The 13,787-nt window shown below is 42.4% G+C and overlaps 1 protein-coding gene across 5 annotated transcripts in view; it reads left to right on the top strand.

Moving 5' to 3' along the window:
* Acad10 (acyl-CoA dehydrogenase family member 10) overlaps nucleotides 1–1,658 on the top strand; it is a 53,408-nt gene extending 51,750 nt beyond the window's left edge. For 3 of the 5 annotated variants that reach the window (XM_046446188.2, XM_046446189.2, XM_058579880.1), the window contains one exon: nucleotides 305–1,658. In XM_046446188.2, coding sequence (XP_046302144.1) covers nucleotides 305–445 — 141 coding nt within the window. In that variant the 3' untranslated portion in view covers nucleotides 446–1,658. The remainder of the gene's footprint in view (nucleotides 1–304) is intronic. The other 2 variants (XR_009226924.1, XR_009226925.1) reach the window with 2 other exon arrangements.
* The last annotated feature ends 12,129 nt before the right edge of the window (nucleotides 1,659–13,787 follow it).

The following is a 13,787-nucleotide window of genomic DNA, read 5'->3' on the forward strand; positions in this document are numbered from 1 at the left end:
TGGGTCTGTCTTCACAGTGCCAGAGTCCAGCTGCTTCTGCATGTGTGGTCGCCTCCTCTCACCCTATTGCCTCACTCCGATGGGGTGTCCCTAGTAGTAGAAGCCACCTTACAGCGTAGTGTGGCAAATCAGGAGGCATCCAGGGGTTGGCAGTGAGGCCTGCCTGAAGTCTTCTGGAATGTTAGTTTTATCCTGTATCATAGGGAACAGTCCTGGAAGGTGGCTGTCATCACCATCCTGAGCAGGCTGTCATGCCCAGGCCCTCAGAAACCAGTGCTCACCCCAGACTTCCTCTCCTTCCCAGGCCTTCGGAGCAGCAGGCCTGAGCAACGACTATCCCCTGGCTCAGTTCTTTGCGTGGGCCCGAGCGCTGCGACTTGCTGACGGCCCTGACGAGGTGCACCGGGCAACAGTGGCCAAGATGGAGCTGAAGCAGCGCACTTAGGCTGCAGGACGCGGGAGCCCATTGTGTCCTGCTGGCATCTGACTTTCCTCCCTGGGGTGAACACAGACACTCACTAAAATGTTATTTTGGGGGCTGGGGTTGTGGCTCAGTAGCAGAGCGCTTGCCTAACACATGTGAGACACTGGGTTCAATCCTCAACATCACATACAAATAAATAAAAGGTATTGTGTCCACCTACAACTAAAAAAATATTTTAAAAGAATATTATTTTGGAAAAGGGCTTTGGGAAACAAAAGAATGAGAAGAGATTTCTCACAGACTTTGTGAACTTTGTATGTCATAGGAACGGGATTGAGAATCAAGTTGCCCCCCTCAGACTCTGTGCCTCAATACATCAGCTGCTTCCATCGCACCCTGCCCTGTGCCCTGGATCATGCATGTCGCTTGCTGACTGTCACCCCATAAGTCCCCAGTTGCTGCTGCCTCAGATCACTGCTCACTTCCACACTCTGTGCTCATATGAACTGCACCACAGGAACTGTAGCACTCCAGTGTGTGAGGCCCCTGCAACTCCCTTTCCTCCAGCTGCACTAGTTCCACAGAGCATCTGGGGAAGGGGAGGTGGCAGAGAATGTGCTGTTGCAATTCGGAGAGCCGGATTTCCTCCCTGAGGAGGTGCAAACACATGTCTGATGCTTCTGAGAAGTAGGTGCCTTGAGAGCCAGGTGGCAGTAAGCTATCGACTTTGAGGTCCTGCTCTGCTGATCTTAGGGGCTTGTGCAGTGGGCAAAGCCCCTCCGAGGACAGACAAGGTGGGCAGGGCCATCCCTTCCAATTGTGCATTGCAGACCTGACCTTGGGTGCTGCTTTCCCCAAAGTGCCTGTAAACAGAGCCCACTTGGTGCTTTGAACATAATGGCTTATTTTAACACTGACATTTTTTTTTCTTTCTCTTCTCTCTCTCTCTCCCTCCTTAGCCTTGGGAGCAGCAAGATTACCCTTCTTATCATCCACAGGAATGAAGTAATTTTGACTTTAGGGATGGTGCCAGAAGACCTAAGAAATGGCTGTCTTTCAAGGCTACAAATGAATTATAACACCTGATAGGGCATGCCTAGAATGTAGCCTTTGATTCACCTCTTTAAAAGCCCTCTGTTCCCCCCAATGGGAATCACAGCCTCTGAGACAGGAGTCCCCTGTGTTTCTCTGTTGCTAGCAAAGCAATAAAACTTTATTTTCCTTTTTCTCAAAACTTTGTCCTCATTATTGGATTGACATTAGGAACAAGGACAGAGCTCTCAGTAACACGCCCATTAGCTCACTAGGACCTTGCATCCCAAGGAGCAGAGCCATGGGGGCTCGAGAACAGGCTCCCCAACAATGCTGGGCAGGCAGGTCCTTCTCCACCATATATGAGAAGCCGTGTGTTGCTGAAGGAAGGCAAAGTGGAGTTCCAGGCCTGCCTAAGGTCCCCTCAACACCAGCCACCCACAAAGCATCTTTTGCAAACCCACAGGGTACCTGAGTTCTGCCTTCGGCCTCAGGAGGAAGGAGAGCTTTTTTTTTTTAAAAAAAAAAAAAAAAGGAAATGGTCATGGCCTGGCATATCATGTTCCTCTGAGGGTAACCTTGCTTGTTTAGTGGAGCTGATGCAGGGACAAAAACAGCAGCCTGCCAGAGTGACCCCATGTCTCCCCCAGATGCTTTGCTACAAGTGAGAAGGCGGCCGGGGGGGCGGCCAGGCAGCACTAAGAACGAAAGCTTTCTGCAGAACAGCGAGTCCCAGGGATGAGGCCTCCAGCCTCTCGGGCAGGTGTCCAATTCTGTTATATGATTCCACTGAGTGAGCCTTTACTCTGGGCCAGGTTCTGGTTTAGGCCTTGGGAAACGTACAGCTGAACAAAACAGGTAAAACTGCTGTCCTTGTAGACTTCTCAAGTGGGGATGGCAGTAAGTGCCCCAGGACTGGTGGGTGATATGGCAGACATTGCTGAGGGGCCTGGGGACTCAGGAGTGGACCCTTTCTGGAAGAAGCATTGGAATCAAGTGCTGACAAGAAGAAAGAGCAAGAATGCTTCCAGAGGCAGGAGCTCTGAATGCAAAGGCCCTAAGGTCAGCCCACTGTGTGGAGCGAGGGAGCAGGAGATAGGGTAGGAGATGCCATTGGGAAGGTTAGGCAGGCTCCTGGCCACGTGGGGCCTGTGTGGTGTTGACTCTCAGTGTAACAAAGCCGTGAGTACGGGTAGTAATGAAACATGACCCGATTTGGGTTTTTAAAAGATTTTTCCACTCTACAAAGTTCATGAGGATTAAGAGGGAATAAAGGCAATTAGAATGAGTTTGGAGTTCTCTAACACAGCAGAGGGCTCCAAAGCAATCTCCTGAAAAATAACAAAGATAACTGGGTGTGATGGCACACACCTATAATCCCAGCAGCTTGGGAGGTTAAGGCAGGAGGATCACAAATTTTGAGGCCAGCCTCAGCAACCCAGGAAGGTCCTATCTCCAAAACAAAAAAAAAAAAAAAAGAGGGCTGGGGATATAGCTCAGTTGGTAGAGTGCTTCCTTCACATGAACAAGGCCCTGGGTTCATTCCCAGCACCATAAAAAAATAAAAGAGCTGGGGGTGTAGCTCCCAGAGTTCAATCCCTAGTACCCAAAATAAATAAATAACACAGATAAAATGAAAAGGAAACCCTACCCTGGTCCTGATCTTGTCCTCCCCACCTTCACCAATAGCTAGCCTTTCTGATTTGTCCAACATGGCAATGATCTTGGTGATATCTTCTCCTTGACTTTCCCAGTGAGGGAAGCAAACATATGGCCTCGAGAGCACACGTGGGCATGACTGGGCTTGGTTTGGCAACGACTGAGTTTTCTTGGTGGAATCCATCTCAACGTGGTTGGACCTGTCTGGGAAAGGGAACAACACATAATCAGAACAGACTCATTTTTTTTTCTCATGGTAATATTGTATCCCAAAGCAACTGGGCCAGTGCCCCCTCTCCCCTCTTGGTTCACACCGATTGGCCTGGATTTCCAGCCTCCTCAGTGACTCTGCAACCTTCAGAGCTCCCAGGGCCCACCAAGTCCCAGTCTCTCCAATTCTCCTTCCTCATTCTCTGGGCAGCTACCTGCACAGGCTGCCTGAGCTCCCGCAAGCACTGATTTCAGATGCTGATAGATGATTCCAGAACAATCCTGAGAGGCTGAAGGGAGATCAAACTCTAGGGAAACTGCCTGGGTGGGGCCCCTTCGAGGTTGCACCGTGGGGAGTGGCGCTGAAGGAACAGACTCCAGCGTTCTCTGCCACAAGTCCCCAGTCTTGGAGCGGTTGTCACCATCCAGGGCTTAGAGCTCCTCAGGGATGCCCGTGGGGTGCCAAGGCTTTGTCAGAGCTGGCCACTCTGCAGTCAGGGCTGAATTGCTGGTCGAGCATCTCTGAGACCCATCTGGACCAGTACTTCGCCTTCTGGCTGCCACACAGGTACAGACTCCTCCCCTCTGTCAACATGCATGAATGTCAGCACAGAGTGTGGACTCCAGCAATAGCGGGCCCAACAGGTGATAATCAGTCTTGGACAGAGTTTCTAAGCAAATTGATTGAGTAGAGAATGGCTTCAGGGAATTTTTTCTCATTAGGTGGATAACATAGTGGTTCAAGTTGTCAAAGATTGATTAAACTGGACCCTAATTAAGGTGGTAAGGACAGGTTTTAATCAGTAATATGCTACTGCAGTTGGGAAGAGGGGCCCTTGTGAGTTGCACTCACTGATTTGTGCAGAGATGGCGGGAACCTCAGGGATATGGGCTTGAACAGTTAGGTACATGGAAATTCATACCAAGTGGGGACAGGGTTTGGTCCCTGGGTGCTGTTGAAAGTTAAGAGTCTAAGAGGGGGCTGTGGCTGTAACTCAGTGGTTAAAGCACTTGCCTAGCACATGTGAGGCACTGGGTTTGATCCTCCGCACCACATACAAACAAATAAGTAAAATAAAGGTATTGTGTCCACCGACAACTAAAAATATATTTTCTAAAAAGTTAAAAAAAAAAGAGTCTGGGAGACAAGGGCTCCTACTTATCTTCAGAATTTTGTCTGCAACAAACTTCTTTTGGCAAACTTTGAGCTTTCTCAGGCAGGCACATTCAGTGTTTATTCAAGCTTATTCATGTGGTGGGAGTGCAGATTAAGTCATTTCTGCTGATAGTCTACAATTTTTATAGTCCAAGGTTGTGGCCTCACCCTGGGGAGAAGGCTTTAAAGAGCCTGGTTAGGGATTGATCAGGGAGAGAATTTTGAGTCTGGATTTCAGTGGCCCAAATAGTGTGAATCCCACTTCCACTGCAGACAACTGGGTGCTTTGGGAAGCAGTTTTCCCATCTCTTAGCCTTGGCTTTTTCATTTGAAAAAAATGGGGAGAACAGCACTTTCCTTCCAGGGTTGTTTAAGTTTTACGAGGTGACACATGATTTATCAGAGGCTTGCAATGTGTGCTAGTTAATCCTGTGTGACTGGAATCAGGAGGGGAGCCTGCTAAAAAGGAGAAGGAGGTGTGCTTAGAGTGTGGGTGCAGTTCTGTATGGCTTCATCAGGGCTGAGAGCCAGCTTAGACCAGCTGACCACAAGGCCTCCCCAAACTTCACATGCAAAGGAATTCCCCTGGGCTGTGATTAAAACAGAATGTGATTCAGCAGTTTTGCCATTTTCCCCCCAGTACTGGGGATTGAACTTAGGGCTTCACACATGCTAGGCAAGTGCTCTACCACTGAGCCACATTCCCAATCTTTTTAAAAAATATAATAAAATGTGATTAAATATAATTTGGTATATTTTAATGGACTGCATTAAAAGTACATGTTTATCGCATCAATTTTCACAATATGTAAATTCTTACTGTGTATCTTACAATATGGGAAACATTCTAACAGGTGCTGTGAGGACCTTCAAAGATTAACCAGACACTGAACTTACTGTAAAGAGACTTAGATACAGATAACATAAAAAGGGAATGAAGGGCTGGACTTTTGGCTCAGTGGTTAGAGCGCTTGCCTAGCACTTGTGAGGCACTGGGTTCAATCCTCAGCATCACAAATAATAATAATAAATAAAGTTATGGAAAAGTTTTTTTTTTTTTTTAAAAAAAAAGGAATTTAAAAAACGATTTAAGCTATCTGTGCAGCATCTTCTTCAGAAATCAGTCATCTCTTCTGATCTTCCAAAGTTTTGGAATTCCTGTATCCAGCAAAGGAAAAGATGATTCATTATGCCTTCCTCTCCAATCACGAAATTCCCTGGCTACATGAGCTGTTATTTTTCTCAAAACAACTGCTTTTTTTTTTTTTTTTTGTACCTGAGATTGAAGTCATTGGTCCTTAGCCACTAAGCTAATTACCCAGTCCATTTTTGTTTTTAATTTTGAGATGGGGTTCTCGCTAAATAGCTTAGGGCCTCGTTAAGTTGCTGAGGCTGGCTTTGAACGTGTAGTCCTCCTGCCTCAGCCTCCTGAGCCACTGGGATTATAGACATGCACCATTGCATCTGGCTACAACTGCTTCTGCTATGTGAATGAGAGAATTTTGGATTCTCACACACTGCCCCACCACCTTCTTGAAAAGTCATTCTTATTACCTTATTAAATATATAATATCCTTTTTTTTCTGAGTAAAGTTCCTTGTTCCCTCAAGTAATATATCCCAGCTTCTATTGGCTCTGGATCTAGGATAATGGATTTATTTTGCACTTGAAGTTTCAACTGAAATGTAGGCAAATTTTATGTCCTGCTGAACAGTGTGATATAAAGCAGAGCTTTTCTGATTTTTCTCTTTTACCACATTACATGTTTTGTTATCTCCTTGCTAATGTGATTATGACACTGCATCAGATTAGCGGGTACTTTTTTGATGTGAGGCCAATCAATCAATGGTCAAACATTGCTAAATAGTGCTGGAAAACATCAACTCATATAAGGAGCAAACTTATAGCCATTGCCATATTTAATACATGAATTCTACAAGACTTGCCTTTGTTTTTTTCTGATGAATCCTAACCAATTTCACCTTGATATTGCATTTTAAATAAAAGCTGTACATCAGATTGGTTATTATTGGCTCACCACTTTCATGATATGGACACATTCAGAACATTTATTTATACCAATAGATCGTATATTTTCACACTACCCATATACTATGGACCAAATCCAAAAACTGGTAATATCAGGATGCAAACACCATAGTTCATAGGCCTGGTTGCTCAGGGAAGTGTAAACAGGTACATGAGTTAACTGTCCCTAGGACAATTATTTTTATGTACATATTTATTTTTTGGTAGTACTGGGAGTTGAGCCTAGAGTGTCACTCATGTTGGCAAGTGCTTTACCCCTGAGCCGGTGGTATGGCGCCAGCCCTGTGATGGTATGATCATTAGTGGGGAATATGATTTCTTCCTTTGGAAAATGGTATGTCAGTTTATCCCTGCAGTCATATTTTATAGAAAAGGATTGAATAACAAGAGCATAAACACATGGATGTTGGCTAGAACAGCTGTCTTCATTCTATGGAGCCTGATTACAGAATCCAATCTAACCTGCCGCACAAATCACAAGCCAGTGAAGCAGGAACAAACTTTATTTCTGAACTCCACCAGCACACTCCACACATGCTCCTGGGAAATCTGCCGAACGCCACGCGGCTCGTCCAGCAACCCGCAGCCGGAAAATATCCCTCCTCCGGCACTTCCCCAACCAATGGGAACTCTCCGGGAATCCCCGCGAGAGCTCAACCGGAACTCAGTGGGAACTCAGCGAGAACTCGCTGGCGTTACCTCTCAACCACTACTTCTGGCAAAAATGCCATGCCTCATCCCTGCCGCAGTCTGGCTGGGCACAATCAGGAGCCACTTGTCAAAAGAAACTAACTTTATTTTTAGAACCACACACGCCAAACAAAACAGCCTCTCAGGAAAAACCCTCAGAGCCTCAACTGCCACCACCGGCTTTCCACAAGCCTCTCTCTCCCCCACAAGCTTCTCTCCACCTCCCACAATCCTCCTGCTCTTGAGGCCGATTGGCTGGGTCACGTGGGCATCAGTTTATGCAGTTTGTTGCGATAACTATTGAAGAAGCCGTAGTTTGGTTTTATCTTTGTCTTCACCGGCACTGGGATGAAGATAGGAATTCTGGCAATGATGGCTAAAAAAAAAAAATTATGTAACATTACAATAGGTACTAAGAAAACAATTTTCTGAACAATTTACATTATCCTGAACAGAATTATTAAATATAATGAAAAGGAAAGGTGAAAGTAAACAAACAGATCTGTTAACCTCCTTATTTGTTCACATATCAAAACAATCCTCAACAGCTGTTTACCCAATTTAAATTAAACCATTAAAATCACGTGAATAAAAAAAATTTGGATCCATTTTTTCATGAGCGCTCCTCATATATGATATATGGACATACGCACATACAGACATACAACACAAAACACAAGTGTGCACACATAACATACAACATATAAGACAATAGTAAAGGCCTTGTAGCTTTACACAGGTGAAATCTCCATTGTCAAAAAATAAAACTGATCAGAAAAACATTAACCTCGGTCTGTATGAGCTCAAAAAATAAAATAGAACTTTATGATGTAGGAAAAGGCAATAATAAAATAGATATTGAAAAAAGCATCCTGGTTAATCACTGTCACAGATGTAAGAATAGCCAAGCTGGAGCTCTGGATATCAGCTGTTATGGATTTGAGTCAAATCATCTTCTTTTTGGTCTGTAGAAATCACTTTGGTTAGTCTCTCTGGAATCCAAATCAGCTGTTGTTCTCCCTGTGGAAACACACAAACAGACCCCCGACTCCAGACAATCACTGGGTCAGGACCTTTCTGTCGCAGTCTGGCTGGGCACAATCAGGAGCCACTTGTCAAAAGAAACTAACTTTATTTTTAGAACCACACACGCCAAACAAAACAGCCTCTCAGGAAAAACCCTCAGAGCCTCAACTGCCACCACCAGCTTTCCACAAGCCTCTCTCTCCCACACAAGCTTCTCCCCACCTCCCACAATCCTCCTGCTCTTGAGGCCGATTGGCTGGGTCACATGGGCGGAGCCAAAAAAGTCCTTGGATAAGGCCTTATTTAGGTATACCAACAGGAGAGTTGGGACCTTTATTTGATATCCTAAAAGGTCCATCAGATCCAAATTCACCCCGAATGTTAACGCCTGAAGCAAGAAAGGCATTAAAAATCATTGAAACATATATGGAAAATATGCATTTGGATAGAATTGATATAAGTTTGCCTTTATTATTTATTGTACTACCAACAAAAAATATTCCTACAGGAGTATTTTGGCAAGAAGGTCCATTATTATGGATACATTTATCTTATTCTCCTAACACTATTCTTACTAGGTATCCTGAGGCTGTAGGACAATTAATACTCAAAGGAATAAAAGCAGCAAAGGGAGTGTTTGGAATTTCTCCCAATAAAATTATTACTCCATATACTATGAATCAAATTGATGAGTTAGCTAATGAGTTAAATACTTGGGCAATAATCATGTGCAAATCTAATGTTTCATTTGATAACCACTTACCATCTAATCCTTTGTTGTCTTTTTGGTCATTGCACCCTGTAATTTTTCCAAAAATGACAAGAAAAACACCTATCATGAATGCTCCAAATATATTCACTGATGGGTCAAATAATGGTACAGCAGCAGTAGTTACCCCTGATCAAACTTTTACATTTTTAGTACCCAAACAATCAGCTCAAAAGGTAGAGCTTAATGCAGTTTTACAAGCTTTTGTGATGTTTAAAGATTCTGTAATTAATTTATTTTCTGATAGTCAGTATGTAGTTAATGCTATAGTATCTCTTGAAGATGCTGGTAGGATTTCCCCTTCTTCTACTGTTTTCTCTTTGCTTTCCACTATACAAAGTCTAATCTGGGACAGAAAAGATCCATTCTTTATAGGACATATCAGGGCACATACAGGATTGCCTGGAGCCCTTAGTTTGGGCAATGATTTAGCAGATAAAACTACACATGACATACATATTTTCTCTACACTAGAAGAAGCTATAAATTTTCATAAAAAGTTCCATGTCAATGCTAATACTTTACAAAAGCATTTTAAAATAACTAAGGAACAAGCTAGACAAATAATAAAACAATGTCAAAATTGTGTGACCTTTTTACCACAAGTTAATCTTGGAGTCAATCCTAGAGGATTGATACCTAACCATATTTGGCAGATGGACGTCACACACTTGCCAGAATTTGGAAAATAAAATATTTGCATGTTACAGTTGATACTTCTTCCGGATTTTTGATGGGCTCCCTTCATGCCAGAGAAAAAACTAAAGATATTATATCTCATTGCTTACAAAATTTTGCCACTGTGGGTGTTCCAAAACAGTTAAAAACAGATAATGGTCCTGGCTATACCTCTATCTCTTTTAAACAATTTTGCTCATCATTTGGCATTACTCACATAACAGGAATTCCATACAATCCTCAGGAACAAGGCATAGTTGAAAGAGCTCATCAAACTATTAAAATGTACTTATTAAAACAAAAAGAGGAAATTGGAAAGGGGTATATATCCCCCAAAGATAAACTTAAAATAACCCTTTTTACTCTAAACTTTTAAAATTTGGATTCATCAGGGCTTAGTGCTGCGGAAAGGCATATGTATCCAAAAAATGTACATAAGCCTAAGGTACTTTGGAAGGATATTCTAACAGGACAATGGAAAGGTGCCGCAGTCTGGCTGGGCACAATCAGGAGCCACTTGTCAAAAGAAACTAACTTTATTTTTAGAACCACACACGCCAAACAAAACAGCCTCTCAGGAAAAACCCTCAGAGCCTCAACTGCCACCACCGGCTTTCCACAAGCCTCTCTCTCCCACACAAGCTTCTCCCCACCTCCCACAATCCTCCTGCTCTTGAGGCCGATTGGCTGGGTCACGTGGGCGGAGCCAAAAAAGTCCCCCAATGAGCAGCTCCGTGGTCTGAAAGGGCAGGGAAACAGCCCAATGAGCATCACCGCAGAGGAGCCAATCAGCTAGATGTTGCTGGGGCCGCTGTGAGCCAATCATCAGCCTGCAGCTGGAAGTTTGCTGGCAGCTGGAAGTTTGCTGGGGCCCCTTTGGCTGTGGCTCTCAACATCTCCCCCTCTCTGTTTAAACAACAAGCATGTGGCTGAGGGACCGTGCCTGCCTTAGGTTGTCCAATAGTACATATGGTCCTTAGGTTGGTACCATTGCAATTGGATCTTACCCGTCACTGACTACCGGTCCAGTATACAGCCACACCTGTGGAGAGGTCTTTGTACCAGCGGGGGGGTGAGGTTCTTTGCCTCACCTCTGTTGGCCCCCAAATTTTAGCTGGATGATCATGACAAGCAGAAGGGAGGAAGATACACCAAGCCAATTGACGGCTCCTTTTGGAAAAATTGTACCACCAATGACATCATCAGCAAAAATACCCCAACACTACCACAAGTCGCTGCACCAACAGATAGTTCACAATGCATACAGGTGAGCTCACAATGTGTCCAGGCAAGTTCTGCAAGCAGTTCAGTGATGGCTATTGTAGAAGCTGTAGATTGGTTTTATCTTTGACTTCACCAGCACTGGGATGAAGATAGGAATTCTGGCAATAATGGCTAAAGAAAAAATTATGTAACATTCCAGAAGGCACTAAAAGAAAACAATTTTCTTAACAATTTACATTGTCTTCACCGGCACTGGGATGAAGATAGGAATTCTGGCAATAATGGCTAAAGAAAAAATTATGTAACATTACAGAAGTCACTAAAAGAAAACAATTTTCTTAACAATTTACATTATCTTTAAGAGAATTATTAAATATAATGAAAAGGAAAGGTGAAAGTAAACAAACAGATCTGTTAACCTTCTTTTTTGTTTACATATTAAAACAATCCTCAACAGTTGTTTACCCAATTTAAATTAAACCATATAAATCACGTGAAAAAAAATATTTGGATCCATTTTATCATGAGCGCTCATCATATATGATATATGGACATACATACATTCAAACATATGACACAAAACACAAGTGTGCACACATAATATAATACATACAACACATAACATTATAGTAAAGGCCTTATAACTTTTTACAGGTGAAATCTCCATTGCAATGTTTAAAAACTCTATAGTCAAAAAATAGAACTGATCAGCAAAACATTAACCTAAGTCTGTATGAGCTCAAAAAACAAAATAGAACTTCATGATATGGCAAAGGGCAATAATAAAATAGATATTGAAAAAAGCATCCTGGTTCTGTTGCAGATGTAAGAATAGCCAAACTGGAGTTTTGGATATCAGTTGTTATGGATTTGAGCCAAATCATCTTCTTTTTGGTCTGTAGAAATCGCTTTAGTTAATCTTTCTGGAATCCAAATTGGCTGCTGTTCTCCCTGTGGAAACACACAAACAGACCCCCGACTCCAGACAATCACTGGGTCAGGACCTTGGTTAATCTCTCTGGAATCCAAATCGGCTGCTGTTCTCCCTGTGGAAACACACAAACAGACCCCCGACTCCAGACAATTACTGGGTCAGGACCTTTCCATTGTCCTGTTAGAATATCCTTCCAAAGTACCTTGGGCTTATGCACATTTTTTGGACACATATGCCTTTCCGCAGCACTAAGTCCTGATGAATCCAAATTTAAAAAGTTTAGAGTAAAAAGGGTTATTTTAAGTTTATCTTTGGGGAATATATACCCCTTCCCAATTCCTTCTTTTTGCTTTAATAAGTACATTTTAATAGTTTGATGAGCTCTTTCAACTATGCCTTGTCCCTGTGGATTGTATGGGATTCCTGTTATATGAGTAATGCCAAATGTTGAGCAAAATTGTTTAAAAGAGGTAGAAGTATAACCAGGGGCATTATCTGTTTTTAACTGTTTTGGAACACCCACAGTGGCAAAATTTTGTAAGCAATGAGCTATAACATCTTTAGTTTTTTCTCCGGCATGAAGGGAGCCCATCAAAAATCCAGAAGAAGTATCAACTGTAACATGCAAATATTTTAATTTTCCAAATGCCTTTCTTGCTTCAGGTGTTAACATGCGGGGTGAATTTGGATCTGATGGACCTTTTAGGATATCAAATAAAGGTCCCAACTCTCCTGTTGGTATGCCTAGATAAGGCCTTATCCAATTTATGTCTCCTAATAACTTTTGAAAGTCGTTAAGTGATTTGAGTTGATCTACTCGTATTTGAATTTTTGGTGGACGGACCATGGTTGAGGATAATAGAACTCCTAAATAATTAATTGGAAAATTTAATTGTACTTTATCTATTGCTATCTCTAGATTATAATTTTTAAATAAATTTATAAGTGTGGCATAACATTCTAGCAATGTGTTTTTATCTTTGTGTGCTAACAATACATCATCCATATAGTGAAATATTTGTAGTTCAGGATTTTGGTTTCTAAGTGTCTGGATTGCTTTGTTAACATAAATTTGACACATAGTTGGGCTGTTAGCCATCCCTTGAGGGAGTACTTTCCATTCATATCTCTGATCAGGACCTTCATGATTCAGTGCAGGGATAGTAAATGTAAAACGTGGACTATCCTCAGGATGAATTGGAATTGAAAAAAAAAAAAAAACAATCTTTAATATCTATAGCTAAAACGTACCAGGTTTCTGGCAAAGCAGACAATTGAGGAATCCCTGATTGAGCAAGTCCCATAATAACCATCTCATTATCAATGGCTCTTAAATCTTGCAATAATCTCCATTTACCAGATTTCTTTTTAATGACAAAAATGGGAGTATTATAGGGAGATATGGAAGGTTGTATATGTCCCTCCACTAATTGTTGTTTGACCAGGTCATGGGTTGCTTGTATCTTTTCTTTAGTCAGGGGCCACTGAGGAACCCATACTGGTCTTTCTGATTTCCAAGTAATTTTTATTGCCTCAGTGACCCCTTCTGAAAACCCAATCCATGTCTATTTATTTCTTGATCTATTTGAATTGTTCTTGTTCTCCTAATCTTTTTTCTTTCCTAAAACCTTGTCTGGCCCTAATAGTGGGCACATTTGGATTGATGTTATTTGTTAATGTCAAACCTAATTGATCTAGGACATCTCATCCCCATAAATTTATAGGAAGATGATCCAATACATATGGCTGTATAGTTCCTTCACATCCTTCAGGATCCTTCCAGTCTAATACCATTGCACTTCTATGGGGATTAGTTGCCACTCCTAGGCCTTGCAGCATTTGAGTGGCTTGTTGTAATGGCCAATGTTTTGGCCATTCTTGACAAGATATGATGCTAAGGTCTGCACCTGTATCAAGTAGCCCATTAAATTCATGT

The sequence above is a fragment of the Marmota monax genome, unplaced genomic scaffold (assembly GCF_021218885.2).
Source record: "Marmota monax isolate L192 unplaced genomic scaffold, Marmota_monax_Labrador192_F-V1.1 WCK01_AAM20220418_F8-fsc00092, whole genome shotgun sequence".
Classification (NCBI taxonomy): domain Eukaryota; kingdom Metazoa; phylum Chordata; class Mammalia; order Rodentia; family Sciuridae; genus Marmota; species Marmota monax.